Genomic DNA, 14,528 nt, shown 5'->3' with positions numbered 1-14,528 from the left:
CAGCTCTGATTAGACCCCTAGCCTGGGAACCTCCACATGCCACGGGTATGGCCCTAAAAAGGACAAAAGACAAAAAAAAGAAAAAAGAAAGAAAAAATAAATTAATTAATTAAAGAAGACAATATATGAAATTGTAAAACTATCAATGTACCATTATAATACTAATTGTGGCAAGGAGACGACAGTATACTTTACTGAAACTGTCAGTAAACTTGCTGTTTTATAAATAACATTTTAAAGTGTTCTGTAAACCAGCTACAATGGAAAAAAATAAAAATCATTATATTAAAAAATAAATAAATACATGAAAAATAAATAAATAAATAACATTACAATGTGTTTAACAAAATATGAACTGCTAGCCATGGGTGGGAAGGCTACAAGGAAGAAGTAGTCATTCTGAGTTAAACAGAATGTCCCATGAAACACTGGGGATGACTTGAAAATGCAAGTCTTATGGAATCTCTTCCTATAGACCAACAGGCAAGTGCCTAACTTTTCCATGTAAATTGAGAAAGCCAATTCACTTGGTGATTGTATAAATCACTAAACAACAAGGTATAATTGATCTCTGTGGTAACCAGAAGGCACAGTTAAAACAGGAAGGGCCACCAAAGAAGGGGCCATGTGCAGAGAAAGACTGAAAATCAGCTCTGCCACTTGCTAATAAAACTAGGCAAACATCAATACAATTTCAGGTACCAAAAAAAAGGAAGAAGAATACTAATTGAAGTCATATGTTAACTTCAAGCCTGTTTCAAGTACTTTTACAGCTATTTTCTAATTCTGTGTTTTTCCTTTTCTTTTAAACAAATGAAAAAACTAAAGCTCTAAAAGCATGAGAAACTTACTCAAAGTCATTCAACCATCACACATTTGTGACCTCTCCAATATACCTCATTATCTTAAGTAAGGTTGATGCTTACTACATGCATGGATAAATACAGTTATACACCCAGTATAATCAAAGTGCTTTTACCAAGTGAACCCAAGTTTGTAAAAGTCTTGATTAGCATATTATGTGATGAGCATATGATTCCTGAATACCTATTTTTGTTATTTAAAATCCTCTTTGAAATAAATAATATGGCAGAAGACAGCTTTATGTGCTGAAGTTGATAAATTAACTTATTTTAGTTTCAATCTTATTTTTCTACTCTAGTAGGCATACAGTCTTCTTAGGAATACTTTGTCCCCTCAGGAATTTCTATTCAACTTTATAAAAGATTATCTTCAAATCCTTTAGTATGATGGCTGGAAGAGTTATATTCTAGTTGGACTATGTTCACTTTTTGCAATAAAAACCTCAATAGGAAAATGCCTTAAATAGGAATGATAGGATGAACAGGGACAGCTTTGCTAGCAGCAGATCTATCTACAGTCCTACTGTCTTGCCATCCCCAGCAGGAAGCAGCTCATATTCTCCGGGGCATGGCATATACTTCTTGCAAATATCCCTTAATACTTCTACTACCTTTTGAAACTCTTTAGACTTTAGGGATGTAAAAAATATCAAGATAAGGCCTTTTATCAAAAAATTTAGAGCAAGTTGGTAAAAGCATTGGACTCAATATGTTGAATTTGTTCCTCAAAAGAAATTGTCACTTGCAGCAAACAACAAATTTATCCCCCCACACCCTGTCAATGTCTAAAGATATGTGGTCATATGCTCTTTGTCTCAATACTTATAGCCATTAGGTTGCATGCATGGTTTGCAATGCATGCATTATTTAATATATGTGGTTCCACTTAACATGAGACTAAGCACAGTGACCATCTTGCAGAATTTCTGGGCATGGGTCAACTATCTTCAAGGGATGTCCAGGGTCTCTAAGGGCTTATTACAGAGATTAGCAATGGACCCTATGTTTCATGGCACAGAACAAATTCTTACAAAGATATTAAGCTCATTTTCTGTCATCTGGGGACTAAGGTGGACATCTCTGTATCTTAGGTTTCTCATCTTGGAAAATGACTGATTGTCTCAGATGCCATTAATATTCATTCATGCTGTAAAACTGTATCCTTTCATAATTTCATGATAACAGAAACAGGATTCTACAAATCAAGCAACTATAATAACTGCCATTCACTAAGTACTTAAAGGTAAATTAATCCTTCCAACACTTCTGCTGGGCAGATACTACTGTCTTTATTTCACAGATAAAGAAATAAAGGCTCAGAGAAATTAAATGAATTGGAAAAAGGGACACACAGCAGGCACAGTAGAAGTGGTAGTGATATTTCCCCTTTTTATCTCGCTCTGATACTCACAATTTAAAATACTGCTACCAAAAGGAGTGTGTGCACTATTTGATTAAAGTAGCTATACATTGTGTGAATACAAGGCTAGAAAATGTGACATTGGCAAATAAACCCAAGTTGTACGTGAATGAGAAATACTTCAAATAAACATTCTATGATTAGCAATGTATCATTTAAAAATCCACAAGATGCACAAATATTAAATTACTCATACATCAAACTTTCTAGAAATGAAAAATAATTAGAAACTTTGAGCCTCAAAATATCTACAGAATGAGAAAATACTTTATAACAGGCAGATGATTTCACTGTAAGATTAGGTCTTCTTTAATTTTTAAAAGAATGATTCATTCCATTGGGTTGAGTTTCAAGTTTGCAAACACCTAATACAAATATCAAATACAATTTGTAATACAATGTACATAATACATGCCCAAAAGTTTATATTTCAGAAAGCATCACTGGAATTTTATATGTTGAATTATTTAAAAAGAATACTTAGAAGGTTATAGAGAGATATAAGGGAGACAGAAATAAAATTCCAGATAATAAAACATAATTTATCTGTCATTTTGGACATAACTGACAGATTTAAGTGTGCTCTGCAATGGTGTAAGATACACACATCAGGACATAGATGTATCCTTTTTTGCCTATTACTTCAGACAGACCCAGCTCTTGGAAAATCTGAATAGTAGCAAGAGCTTGTTCTGCTACATTTTGCTCTTTTTGAGTTCTTCCATTCAACTTTCTGCTTCTTTGCTCTACTCCCTCAAAGTCCTAAGATAGATAACATGTCTCATCATTTCTAGATAGTGTAACAATATAATTTATATTCTCTAAGATATTTGAATATTAATATCCTATTTTTAAAGATGATAACTTTCTGGAGGGGGATAACAAAAAATAAGAATTTCAAGTACCTGGACAAACTCTTGGGAAAAGATCTTGCACACTTGCTGTAATCCTTAAGCAATCGAGGTAAGTTGATGTCCCATTCCTCCCTCTCCTCCTGCCTCAGTACAATGGAGGATTTCAAGCAAGGTGTTGTTCTAGGCACTGAAATGCACAGTGAGCAAGTTGTCTGGAGCCATGGGAACCAGAACTGGGCTACTTAGAAGATGATGAATGTGGATTGTAAGGCACATTTTTGTTTTGCCATGTATCTTGATAGAAGCACATTAGCATCTTTAGTATATTAATATATTTAATATATTAATGTAATATATATCATAATTATATAATATAGAATATAATACAATAATATACATATATAATAATATACTTTATAATACTTAATATTAGTACACTAAGTGTATTTCCAAGTTATTAGGGTTTGTATGTGTGGTGAAGAAAGTGGGGAGGGTTGAGGATAAGAATCTTCTATTTAATAAAGTTGGTCAAAGGCCTTAGTTTAGTATTGGAAATAATCCTTAGCTGAGTTGAAACAAGATCATCAAATTTAAGCTATTGGCTTTAATAATTATCTAACATTATTTCCAAGAGAAAAACTGTTGATAAGGCCAATGTCACTTGAAAGTTGTTTCAAGGATTTCAAATAATATCGTAACATTAAGACTGATGTCTGTCAAGCTTCTGTTTGTCAATATAGTTCAGAATTATACAACTGGTCTTACTGAAGTGCATTTTTTGGAACCAAGAAGAAATAGCATGAAATACAAATTTTTACTAAATTTCATCTGTGAAGTATGCTACTCTCTCCCAACTATAGGGACATCCTTTTTACATGCAATTTAAAAAGAATAAATAGGGTTTAAAATGGTTTTACTGCTTAAAGTAACATCTTAGACACTATCAACATGAATTGACTTAGTATCAGCTGATAAGGCCAGTGTCACTTGTTTTAAATGAAAGAGAAATACAGACCAAAAAACAGGCAAAGGTAATCTTGAGTCTAAGAGTCTTTTTGTTTTGTTTTGCCTTAGGGCAGCACCCATGGCACAGGGAGGTTCCTAGGCTAGGGGCTGAACTGGAGCTGTAGCTGCTGGCCTACACCACAGCCACAGCAACGTGGGATCTGAGCAGCATCTGCAACCTACACTACGACTCATGGCAATGCCGGACCCTAAATCCAATGAGAGAGGTCAGGGATCAAACCCTCATCCTCATGGATACTAATCAGATTCATTTCTGCTGAGCCACAATGGGAACTCCAAGTCAAAGAAAGCTCATATTTGCAAGCCCTATTATAGAGAAAAATATGTTTCAAATGGATGTTTACTACAAAAGAAAAAAGAAAAAAAAAGAAATCCATGGTCAATTCATACTGTTTAAGACATTCAGAGAGGGTCTGAGTAGTGAATTTCTGGTTAAGATGTGGGGCCTGCATTCATGTTTTTAGAACATGTCTTTTGTATCCTTGGCATCCTCTGATGATCTACTTGTAACAGTAAGACTCATACAGTTTGGATACATATGCTCAACATCTCTCTCTCTCTCTTCCCCCTCTCCCTTCCTTTCTCTCTCTGTCTCTCTGCATCCTCTTAGAGTAGTCTCAAGTAACAGGAATCTATAAATTAACGAGAAAATATTTATGACATTTACTGGCTACTCGCATAAAGGCTGAACATGCCCAAGACAATCAGAAAAATCCTGGTAGTGCATATATACTCTATTACTTTGCTAATTTCCCTCCTGGGTCCTTATGTTTGTCTTGGAAAACATGCAAGCAAAGGGGTCAAGGGCAAGATCCATCTTAAATGGGAGAGGGGCAGGTGAATGAATGGCTTGGAGCTTGAAACTCGGAAAGCTATCTTCCCTATTCCCACTGGGTACCCCTTCAAGCTGGGTAATTTCGTCTTAAAATTTAAATATCACATGACATACATCTAATGACTCTTGTACTTCATCAATCTTCGGGATGATATCTTTTTGACTTTTTTTTTTTCTTTTCTGCCTTGCCCACAGCATGTGGAAGTTCCCAGGGCATGACTGAACCCATGCCACAGCAGCAACCCAAGACACACTGGATGTAATCCAACCCACTGTGCCACTATGGAACTCTGGGAGGGTATCTTTTCACTCTAGGTTTTAAAGCATCTCTAGGAAAGAGTGGGCTGTTTAATTAGTGGCCTTGATTCCTTTGTCTGATTCAAACTGTTACAAGCAGATCAGCAGAGGACGCCAAGGATACAAGACATGTTCTAAAAACGTGAATGCAGGCCCCACATCTTAACCAGAAATTCACTACTCAGATCCTCTTGGAATGTTTTAAACAATATGAACTGACCATGGTTTTCATTTTTTTTTTAACTGTTAATCTTTCACTTTTTAGATTTGGAAAATTATTTTGTTCAACCTAACAAAAATAGGTTGAAAGGTTGAAAAGAAAGCTGGAACAGCTGAGACTAGGGTGTCAAATTTTTAGAACACTCTTGAATGGTTTTAAGAAATAATCATATTTCCCAAAATTCAGAATAAAGAAAGGCTCTATAATATTCACAGTAATGCATAGTAAGAAATCATTACCAGCCAAATGATAACTCTAATGTAGAATATGGAGAAAATCAGGTGTTATCTGATTTTCTATCTCAACATTAGAAAGTCTCATTTAGGAATCAATTCCTGGTGCCATCTGTGTAAGACACTCTTAATTTGGCATAACATTATTCTGACTGTGATACACCTGCTTGTTCTCTGGACTATGAAAGAAAAATAGCAATTTTTCAACCATAATAATACTCATATCTTTTTAATTAATACAGATATTGAGATAAAAATAAAACTCAGCTTTATGTCAATAGAGTGTCAGATACGTCAGAGAATAAGTCAGAGAATTCAGAATTACTCTGGTTCTTTGGATTATGGTCCAATAAAAAAAGGCAAATGCGTTTTTATAAAAAATAGTCTAGAAAAGTCATTAAGGTACATTGGAAGATCCAATGTCATCATGGTAATAAGATTCAAGTATCTACATTTCTGGATATGAGCTGGAGACAGTATCAATTAATCTTTTTTTAATGAATTTTAATTCTTCGTCTTTCATGCTTATCACTTTTTAAAGAACATGTGAAAAACTGAGTAAAAGAGGGAATTCAGACTCCTGTGGTCATCTTTAAAAATTCTGACCAATCTGTAAATCACTGAGAATTATAAAATGAAGAATTTCAATACAAGTTCTGCATTCAACTCGACTCTGATAGCCAAAACCCAATAAAATTCACAGTGAAAGATTTGTAAAGGGGGAGGGGGAAGAACTACCCTCACCCCCAAAATTCTAGCCAGTTTCCTACATACCAATTATCATGTTCTAGAAATTGGTTGTTATATCTTTAATCATCATAAATATTTATAACAAGCCCAATGTCCTCAGGCTTTCAATTCAGGTTTTAAATTGCCCTCTAAGTAATTAACTTCCAAAATTACCTATTCGTCTAAAATTGATATTATGCTATGAAACGAACCATTAGTTAATAGTGAATATTTATTTCTGAATGCTGTTTTGAGAATAGACACATTTTGTAGGCAGTTAAAGTAGCAAAGTGATTATAGAAATTTAGTTAACACTGACAATTTTTCTTGAGTTTATTCCCAGGCTTACAAGGAATATACAGCATGAGAGATTAAAACCTTCACAGATGTTTCACTGGAATTTAGTACAAAATTACCCTAGACTAGTCTATGCTTTATTATGAGATCATGAGTTATGTACTCTTTCAGTTGTTCTCCCCCCGCCATTCTTCAGTGATATATCACCTTTGCAAAGCTTGCAAGTCTACCTGATTCACAGTAAAAAACAATCTCCTCAATTCTAAGGTGCATGGCATCCCACTTTTTACAGTAAACAAGTATATACAAAACCTAAACAAAGATGTGTACATTTTTAGAATCCAAGACAAATGTTTTAGATGTCTCTAGATATTGTCATGCTGCAGAGTGATAAAACTAAAAGTCAGAATTCTCAAAAGGATTTGATCACTGTTTCCATGCTGTTTGCCACAATAAATATTCAGTATGTATTACATTCTAATCATTTAATGATCTATGAACTATATAACCAAATGCAGAACTTCAGAGTTAGTCCAGGAACATGTTCTTTTAAAGATAATCATTTATCTCCCCTGGTTGTCCCATCTTACATTTATAGAGAACCATTACAGGGTCTTATTGTAGCTCAACTGCTTTTTTTTTTAATTAGCATCTAGCACAGCATTATGAACAGCTGTTAACTTAGTTAATATTATTCTTATGTTCTTCATTTTGCATTCATAGATTTAAGTGACAATAAATATCACCCCATGAAAAAAAAAATATGTTAATCCATCTCACAGAAATACCCATGGGGACATCTGTCACTATGTCAGAGTTAGACTTCTTTGCGAAGAATTTCACCTGCAGTGCGGATCCTAAATGTAAGCCCAGGGGAGCACACTGTCTCTAAGCAGACACAGTGGGAGAAAAAGCCAGTGTGTAATTAGGTGAGTGGCCTCCCAGAGAAACCAGTATCTTAATAAGGGCCTCCTGCTTCTATGCACTGCAACACAGATGCCAAAACACAGATATTAACAAGATGCATTCTATTTTTTAATTTCACATACCCTCAGATGTGGTACAGCTATTATCTCCCATATGATGACGAGGGTAAATCTATGTGACTGAAGGCATATCAAGTCACAAATAATAAGCTAATCACAGTAATTTAATATATGAATCATGAGATGCAGGGAAAAGAACACTGGACAAAGAATCAAAATGCTCTTTGACAAATTCTTAATCTAAGTGATCTTGATCTTTATTTTATATAAAATGGAGCAGCTGAAATTTATGACTGTTCGAGGATACTAATCCTGGAAAGAGCCTGGCTACAGAAGAATCACTTAAAGAGGTGATTTTCTTTTTTAACTCTATCAACATGCTATGTTTAAGTTGTTATCATGTAAACATTACCTACAACTGAGCCATTTAGTATGAACACTTTTTTTCTCCTGCACAATTTGTTTTTCCTAGTGTTAGTAATGATCTAGATATTTTGTTGGTAGGTTGGTTTTCCTTTGTTGAGTTTTCTTTATGGTTATCATGAATTCAATACCAAATCCTTCTTCCATCTTTATAACTTGCTCAAACACATTAGGTATTCTAACAATTGCATCTTCTTTGAAGTCTCTCCTGGAGACTCCTGACTTGCTCCAACTGGACTGATGGGTTCCTCTTCCAGCTTGATGTGCAGTTATTCTGGGACTCTGCATCACCTACCTTGAAAATCTCTATCGCTTCTTTTGCAGTGGCCTCGATTACCTGGTTTCCTGTGCTTTCCTGCCTTGATTTATTCCTTGAGCTCGAGTGGAGTACATCTTTAGGTACCTTCCTAAGAAAGGATGTAAGGTAGGCAAAATTTTCAACTCCCTGAACATCTGAGAATAATTATTCCACTCTCACACTTTATTGGTAGTTTGTGTAGAATACTATGTTCGGAATAATTCTACATCAGAGTTTTCAAGTCACTGCCCCTTTTCCATCTCCCTTCCAGAGTTGCTGGTGAGTTTAACACCACTGTAATTCTTGATCCGTTGTAGTAAGCCTGTTTCCTTTTTTGTAAGATTCTTCTTTGAAATCAATGTTCTGAAATTTGGCAATAATAAATGTTATCGTTTGTCTATTTTTATTAAATGTTCTGGGCATTTAAAGGACCCTCTTAAACTTGAAGTTCACATCTTTCACATCTGGAAAAAGTATAGTTTAATGTTTATTACTTTAATGATTCCCTCCTTTCTAGTTTCTCCAATTACTTTTTTTTTTTTTCTTTTCTGGCTGCAGTCACAGCATGTGGAAGTTCCCAGGCCAGGAATCAAATCCACGCCACAGTAGCAACCCAAGCCATTACAGTGACAACACCAGATCTTTAACCCACAGAGCGATAAGAGAACTCCTATTTTCTCCAGTTATTCATATGTTGGATTCTCTTCACTGGACTTCAAATATTTTAATACTTCCTTATTTTTCAGATTTGTATTTTTGTTCTATTTTCTAGCAAACCTCTTCAGCTTTAGCTTCCATCCATTTTTACTGTTTTTATTTCTAATTTCTGTCATATTTTTAGTTTCCAAATCTACTTCATGTTCACTAAGTTCCCTCTAAAAATAAGATATTATTCTGTTTTACAGATGTACTATTTTCTTTTACCTCTTTGAGAATATTATTGATAAAAATTTTTTGAAGTTTTCTTTCTTTCTCTGTCTAATCACAGCAAGCAACTTCACTTTCTCAAGTTACCTATTTGTCATCTGGGTATCTTCACTCTAGAGTCACCTAGATTCTTTAGGTCTATTCTCTTGGACTGATCACAGTTTACACAAAAGATGCTTATAATTTTCTACCTTGAGGCATGGATCTCAGACCTATTTTTTGAAGTATCACAGTCCATGCTCTGTCTCTCTCACACTCTCTCATATCCCTCCTACCTGCCCAGCCCTACCATCCTCTTGGCCACCACAGCATAACCACCTACCTGGCAGAATAAGGACCAGGGGAGACAGGCAGGCTCTAAGGCTGTGAGAGTTCAGTGGACCATCATCACCAGCAGGCTGGAAGGTAAAGGCATATAGGCCCACAGGAAGGCAAGGGGACACTGCAGATCATGGGAGGCACCCTGGGCTCTCAGCCCTAGTCTGAGCAATAACCACCAATTCTGATTTAAAGTGATCTCTACCATCTGATTCTGATTCTAGTAAATAAAAAGAGAACATATATATGTGTGTATGTGCATGTGTATATATGTGTGTGTATATATATTTATATTTATATATATATATATATATATATATATTAAGTTTCACAGATGACTCTGCTATGGAGCCTAGTATGATTTTTTTGTTTGTTTGCTTTTGTTTTTTGTTTTCTGGGGGATTTTCAACAGCATGTGGAAGTTCCTGGGTCAGGAATCGAACCTATGCCACAACAGTGACCCAAGCCACTGCATTGACAATGCTGGATCCTTAATCCACCATGCCACAAGAGAACTCCAAGTCTAGTTTGAAGACCTCTTCAATGACAACTGATGTTTCTGGAGCTCTGAAATATTCCAAGAACTGAGATAATCCAGTTCATTTTGGCAAATCCTTGAAGGGCCAAGATTTCAATAGCTATGGGCAAAGGGATATTTATATATCACTGTCTATTGCTTCCTTACAATTAGTCAAAAAAGTTTAAGAAAAGGTAAACCACATCATGCACTTTTGGAGGCAAAAAATGTAGTATGGTATTGATCAGTAACCATGTTAAACAACTTCTGAGTGAGAGTGGTTCTTGCTCTACATGACATATCTAGGCTCATTGTTGGCATCATATCTAACTTCTGTGACATGATTTTCTACGCTGACTGCAGATTTCATTCACCATTAAGTTTTCACCACACCCTAGGAGGCACCAACTCTTGCAGTGATAAATCTTTTTTATTGTCACAGTACAGCCTGGATTTGAAATAGGTAGCAAGCTCTTAAGTATCTGAAGTATGATGAATGATCATGGGCTGACAGAAAAGCTTGCAAAACTTGGATAAGAGCTGTTGAAACACAATTTAAAGGAGTGCAGCCTAGTTACTGAAAATCAGCAACCTAGAAACTCAATTTCTCCAGGACCATAAGAGATTTAAGGAAAATAAAATGTAATGGAAGAAGCAGAATTTACAAAGGCTACAAAAATCACCAGTGATACTGGCCTGAGGACACTGAACATGGTATGGTTTGTGGAACAAGCTTGCTTTCTTTGTTTCACCAACAAAGTTATCCACCAATACTTGCCTATAACTAATGACACACAGAGTTTATAAGACCAAATAAGGGTAACAGAAATCCAGTGATGCCCAGGTTTGATGAAAAGGCTCAATGAGCTTCTTAATCTCAATCCTGTCACTAAATTTAAAAATCAGGGAGTTCCCGTTGTGGCTCAGTGGTTAATGAAACCGACTAAGAATCATGAGGTTCTGGGTTCAATCCCTGGCCTTACTCAGTGGGTTAAGGATATGGCGTTGCCGTGAGCTGTGGTGTAGGTTGCAGACGCAGCTCAGATCCCGAGTTGCTGTGGCTCTGGCGTAGGCTGGCAGCTACAGCTCTGATTCAACCCCTAGCCTGGGAATCTCCATATGCCGCGGGAGCGGCCCAAGAAATGGCAAAAATCAAAATAAATAAATAAATAAATAAATAAAATCAGAAGTCAAAGTTAGCTCAGAGTAGCCTGTGGCTGTCACTGAGGCTAGCAGACCTGAGGCTTCTAGCAGCTGGGCTCTCTAGAGAGTCCTGGGCTAAAGTAGGAAACAGGAGTAACAATTTATGGTATTGTTGATTTGGAAGTCAGTCCACCCTAAGAAGAGAACTGTAAATGCATAAATGAGACAATCTGAGGTGTTTCAATGTAAAAAAAAAAAAAAAAGAATTCTGTTCATGTTATAATACTAATGTTTAAATCCAAACAGGAATTAGTAAAACTAATCTCTCCATCTGTTAAAAAGTCTTGCCCAATCTAACCGTGAAAAAACTATCTGTGTCAATGGGCACAGATTTAAAAAAAAAAAAAAAAAAAAAAAACGAATAATAAAAAAAAATTAAGAGAAATCTAAATGAAACAAAATCCACAACAAAAAAGGAGGCATATGAGAAAAATCAATAAATACTCCAAGTACCTTACAGATTCTATTATTTATTTTAAAAATGATGTTCTGTCAGAGTTCCTATATTTCAAATTTGTACAGCATAAGTGACCACCACAAAACCCTCATTACTAATTTCACAAATATTAACAAGCACCTACAGTTTTTTAAATGATTTTTATTTTTTCCACTATAGTTGGTTTACAGTGTTCTGTCAATTTTCTACTGTACAGCAGGGTGACCCAGTCACACATACATACATATATTCTTTTTCTCATGTTATACTCTATCATGCTCCATCATAAGTAAACAATAGAAAAATGAACTATATATAGTTCTCATATATATATGAGAACAGGCAAATAGTACTAGCAAAATTACAAATGGTCAAGAAACATGAAAAGATGCTCAATGTCACTAGAAGTCAAGAAAATACCAATGTAAAAGACATTTCATTTTTATTCGTCAGAAGGATAAAAATTTAAATGACCAATTAGTCAATCCTAGAGAATGGAGAGAAAAATATTCTTTACAATCTTGTGGGTAAATGTTGCAATTAAATTCATTAAAACTAACCCATGTCTCTAATTTAATAAAGAACACTGTAAACCAGCTATAATGGAAAAAACAGATATCATTAAAAAAAAAAAAGAAAACCATTAGCTAAATAAAAGAAATGAGTATAAAGGTTTGATGCTCATACCTACTCTAGAACTATTTATTTATGTATTTTTGACTGTTCCTGCGGCATGCTGAAGTTCCTGGGACAGGTATCGAACCTGCGCCACAGCAGTGACCCAGGCCACTACAGTGACAATACTGGATTCTTAACCTGCTGTACCACAGGAGAACTCCTCTAGAATCACTTATAATAGCAATATTCTGGCAAGCAGCCAAAAATCTATGAATAAAGAACAGTTGCAGATTATGGTTTATTCATACTATGGAATAACATATACTTATTAGAAAGATGGAACTACATAGTCGGGTATTGACTTCAAATGATATCTATAACATACTTTAAGTGAAAAAACCTGTATTATGTATATATATTATTTTTAAAAGCAAAAATAAACACATCTAACACCAAATGTGCAAATATACCTCTACAAGCCAAGAAAAAAAGCATAAAAGAAAAAACATGTCATATTGCAAGGAAAGTGCAGAAAATGGATGGGAAAAAATGAAGACAAATAATTTTACTTCAAATGCATTTGTAAAATGTATTTTTGCAAAGTGTATTTTGCAAATTTGTTCTCAGGATCATAAAATATTGTCATTTAAATAATGAAACGTAAGCACAGTGTCAAGCCTTCAGATAAACATATGTGAAGAAAAAGTCTCCTGTTTTAAACTTGAAATTCTGGGACAGTTTCCCAATACAGTTGTTAGGCCAAATCTTAGAAAAACTTAATCTATTTACACACAACAATCCAATTTCTGTGGAAAGAAATTAAAGAAAACCATAGGAAAAAAATTTCTATCTATTTGTACAAACAAATGAAAAGTATGTACCATTAATTCAGCATAACAGAGTTCTGGATCATAATAATACTCTACCTTGAAACCACCTGATAGTTCAGTATGGAGCTCCAAGCAGGAGCTACCAGAGACTCAACTCTGCTGAAAACAGTGTTATGACAGGATTCCAGTGTTATGATAGGATTTACCTGTTGGCCAATGTTTGTCCATGATGAAAAAATAGGGTAAGGTCTAAATAATCCCACTCTAGTGAAAATATTTAATGTTAAAGCATGGCTTCCAACTACTAAATGAAAGCAATGACTATGGTTCACTTCAGTATTACTTCTCTGTATACAACTTTTTTTTTGTTGTTGTTGTTGTTGTTGTTATTGTTGTTGTTGTTGTTGTTGCTATTTCTTGGGCCGCTCCCGCGGCATATGGAGGTTCCCAGGCTAGGGGTCCAATCGGAGCTGTAGCCACCGGCCTACGCCAGAGCCACAGCAACGCGGGATCCGAGCCGCGTCTGCAACCTACACCACAGCTCATGGCAACGCCGGATCCTTAACCCACTGAGCAAGGGCAGGGACCGAACCTGCAACCTCATGGTTCCTAGTCGGATTCGTTAACCACTGCGCCACGACGGGAACTCCCTGTATACAACTTTTTTTAAAAGTTATGGTAGAGAGTTTGGATTTTAGTTCAGAAATTGCTCATGAGGAATGCTAACCCTTGATTTAAAAAGATCTTTTCCTACCTTCACATTCTCTGGGTGCAGCCCCCCAGGATGCTTGTCCATGTACTGACATAAATCAGTGTGCTGGAAAAAAAAAGGGAAAGAGTATTCACATCCCTGGGCCATAACACAACGAATCAATATTTTCTACTTCAAAGTCATCATTGCTTTCTGAACTAAGCAAATAGAAGACAAGAGGGTTAATTTTTCAGTGTATGCAGTGGCATGCTCCTCTATCCCCCATTTGAACCACAATGGAATTATTATTTTTACCTCTAGCCTCTGTCTTATGTTAAACATATCTATTAGAAGGAATTCATATCCACAATTTATTAAATGCCTAATTTTCTCCTCATTAAATACATATCTCAACTGAAAAAATAACTTACCTAAATATATAAACCTTAACTTAAAAAAAAGAAAGTGCTTTCATGAGTATGTGCGCGCGCGTACACACACACACAC

The 14,528-nt window shown here is 35.4% G+C and overlaps 1 protein-coding gene across 3 annotated transcripts in view; it reads right to left on the bottom strand.

The window, feature by feature from the left end:
• CDK14 (cyclin dependent kinase 14) overlaps window positions 1-14,528 on the bottom strand; it is a 632,242-nt gene that overhangs the window by 311,772 nt on the left and 305,942 nt on the right. For all 3 annotated transcript variants that reach the window (XM_021102362.1, XM_021102363.1, XM_021102364.1), the window contains one exon: window positions 14,085-14,147. In XM_021102362.1, the coding sequence (XP_020958021.1) occupies window positions 14,085-14,147 (63 nt within the window). The remainder of the gene's footprint in view (window positions 1-14,084; window positions 14,148-14,528) is intronic.

This window comes from Sus scrofa, chromosome 9 (assembly GCF_000003025.6).
Source record: "Sus scrofa isolate TJ Tabasco breed Duroc chromosome 9, Sscrofa11.1, whole genome shotgun sequence".
Lineage (NCBI taxonomy): Eukaryota > Metazoa > Chordata > Mammalia > Artiodactyla > Suidae > Sus > Sus scrofa.
Note: the sequence above shows the minus strand (reverse complement) of the source record. Positions and strands in the feature narration are given on the sequence as shown.